We start from the raw sequence: 3040 nt of genomic DNA on the forward strand, positions 1-3040 counted from the left end.
ATGTTCAAAGGCTTTAGCGTCGAGCACAGACATGTTCTGAGGGAGGACGCGAATAGTGAACCAAATCTGCCTCCCCCCGTGCTGTTTTTTTCTCCTCAGCCTTTGTCAACTGTGGTTTTGTGGGGGTGAATATTCGCATGGGGCTGTCTACGTTTTACTTAATCTGGGACCGACTGGCACACCTCTCTTCAGTCTTCTCCTCACGACGAACGAGCGAAATATCCGTCCGGTGTTTCGCGTTTAGTCACAGAGAGATGTCTGAGGATGCGCATCAATACCTTATTCATCCGTTGTCTCTCCACGGAGCCCGTCTTTGAATGTTTTATCCAGTGCATGAATGGAGCTGCTTGAGGATATACGACCTTTTCATCGGTTTTTAGGGAATAAGGAACCCCTCGACATCTGAATACGTGAATTAAAGCGATAAAAACGTCTATGACGGGCGTCACGGGACGACTACGCAAAGCCATCGCGGCATATGGTGATTTTTTTCTTTTGTTTAAATTTTCGTCATGTTCTCATACAGCTTTATATGAGGCAAGTATATCGAAGTATTTATTTCACGATATTTCGAGCCTAGTTGGAAATCTGAAATGTTCGCGCTGGAATAGGGGATAAGTTGGTCTCCGTTTTATATAGTCGACAGACAGATCGGATCTGCTATTTTTTTTTTATTTCCAACTGAATAGCAAGTTGTGTTGCACTGCGGTAAATCAGAACTCGACGCGCGCGGTCGTCGACGGCTGCCTTTCAAACCTATCATAATAAGCATGCATATGGCATTGTGAGGTATTGCAATTACTCTCTACAGGTGCCTGAACTGGTGCCAGTTTCTGATTTTGTAACCTGCCTGCATTCTAGATGCTGGTTTGCTGATTTCCCCAAGGGAAAAACAAAATACCTCCGGCTTGTGTAAAAGCCTGTAGGAAGCAGTTTAGTTGTAGGAGTTTGGCTGCATTAAAACATGAAGTACTTGATCAAAGTGTCATATTGCAATACACGACTGCTTAAGGCTTGCATTGTGAAGCACAGTGAAGAATGTAATATAATATATTTTGAAGGCACATTTGTCTTTGACTGCTTGAAATTAAGGCTTTCAAGGAGCCTCTGAAGTTTAGATTTCCCATCTATATTTAAAGTACGGTAGTTTTTTGCTTTTGAATATTGACTTATGAATCATCATTTCTGAAGTTAAATGTTCATAGATAAAATTTCTTTGTTATTTCAGACCTGGTTAGATGTTTAAATTAAATGTTATACATCTTTATGCCTTACTTTCTGATTTTGAACTCACCGAGATATCTTTTTTTTCCCCCAGCTGCACCTTTGTCGATAGGATCAAATCGGACTGCATCATCTAAATGAAGTTACCCAGCCATGCAATGTTCCTGGAAGGCTGTGATTCTGCTTGCATTGGTGTCCATAGCGATCCAATACACAGCAATCAGGACTTTCACAGCTAAGCCTTTTCATTTGTGCCCTGTTCCTAACCCTCTGAACTGTGGTTTGGGACAGGATGTGGAGTCCTTCGATCGGATGTGTGATGAGTACCCGTATTTTAATTACAATTCCTCCAGGAAGACTCACATCCTCATCTTGGCAACCACCCGTAGCGGCTCCTCTTTCGTTGGACAGTTGTTCAACCAGCACTCAGATGTGTTCTATCTTTTTGAGCCACTCTATCATGTCCAAACGACCTTAATCCCTCACCTTTCTCCCAGCAGATATGCTGTTGAGCGCAGAGTGATGCTGGGAGCCAGTCGTGACCTTCTTAGAAGCTTGTACAACTGCGACTTGTATTTCTTAGAGAGTTACATCAAACCGCAGCCGGCAAACCATACCACGGATAAACTCTTTCGCCGAGGAGCCAGCAAAGCCCTCTGCTCTATGCCGGTCTGTGATGCCTTCAGCCCTAACGATGGCAATATAGAAGAGGGGGATTGTGTTCGAAAGTGTGCCTCCCTTAACTTGACCCTAGCAACCGAATCATGTCGGGAAAGACGCCACGTGGCCATTAAAACAGTGCGTATTCCAGAGGTCAATGATCTTAAGGCACTGATTGAGGACCCTCGGCTTAATCTGAAAGTTATCCAGCTGGTGAGGGACCCGCGTGGAATATTATCTTCGAGGATTGAAACCTTTCGGGACACATACCGCCTATGGCGGATTTGGAGAGCCACCGGCCGTAAACCCTACAACCTGGATTTGACTCAGCTAACAACAGTGTGTGACGACTTTCTAAACTCAGTGTCCACGGGCTTAAGCCGGCCGCCGTGGCTTCGAGGACGGTACATGCTAGTGAGATACGAGGACCTAGCCAGGAATCCGCTCCAAAAAACCAAGGAGGTTTACGAATTCCTTGGTCTTTCTTTGGAAAAAAGCGTGGTGGACTGGATACATAACAACACAAGAGGCAATAACGATGTGTCAGCAAAGCATAAGTACGGCACGTTGAGGGATTCGGCGGCCAACGCAGAGAGCTGGAGGTTGAAATTGTCTCATGACATAGTTGATTACACACAAACTGTTTGTCAGCACATTTTAGATGAGCTCGGCTACAAAGCTGTCAACTCCCCCGAGGAGCTGAAAAACATGTCGCTCTCTCTCATCGAGGACAAAACCTTCATACCTTTTTTGTAACAAAGGTAAACGTGCACGCACAACTATTTTTCTACATTTATATTCTTGCCTTAATGTGATTGACATTTGCACTATGAACTTTTTTTTTACTTCGGAGACTCCCTCGCAGTCACCCTATGATGTTCTGAACAGCACAAGAACCAAAACACTTTAGCTGTAAAGAGATCTGAACTTCACCTTGATCGCATTGAGATAGCAATGTTCATTATTTATATATTAGAGCAGAGCACCACACTACTGATAAAGAAATTCTGTATGCTGGCCATTGCTTTGACAACAGTGAATGTGAATATTTTGTATGTCATAGAACCCAGACTATTCACAAGAAAAACATTCTTTAATGTGGGACTGAAATGCTGTCATGTATGATAACAGCCGTGCAATAAAATTGTGAATGTCA

General features: G+C 43.7%; 1 protein-coding gene across 1 annotated transcript; it reads left to right on the forward strand.

The window, feature by feature from the left end:
• chst1 (carbohydrate (keratan sulfate Gal-6) sulfotransferase 1) lies at positions 1–3040 on the forward strand. Its single transcript, XM_056250872.1, has 2 exons — positions 1–481; positions 1319–3040. Exon 2 carries the CDS (start codon positions 1378–1380, stop codon positions 2638–2640), a length of 1263 nt encoding a protein of 420 aa, XP_056106847.1. The 5' UTR covers positions 1–481; positions 1319–1377; the 3' UTR covers positions 2641–3040.

The sequence above is a fragment of the Rhinichthys klamathensis genome, unplaced genomic scaffold, assembly GCF_029890125.1.
Source record: "Rhinichthys klamathensis goyatoka isolate OS25496 unplaced genomic scaffold, OSU_Roscu_1.1 h1tg000076l_1, whole genome shotgun sequence".
NCBI classification, from domain to species: Eukaryota; Metazoa; Chordata; class Actinopteri; order Cypriniformes; family Leuciscidae; genus Rhinichthys; species Rhinichthys klamathensis.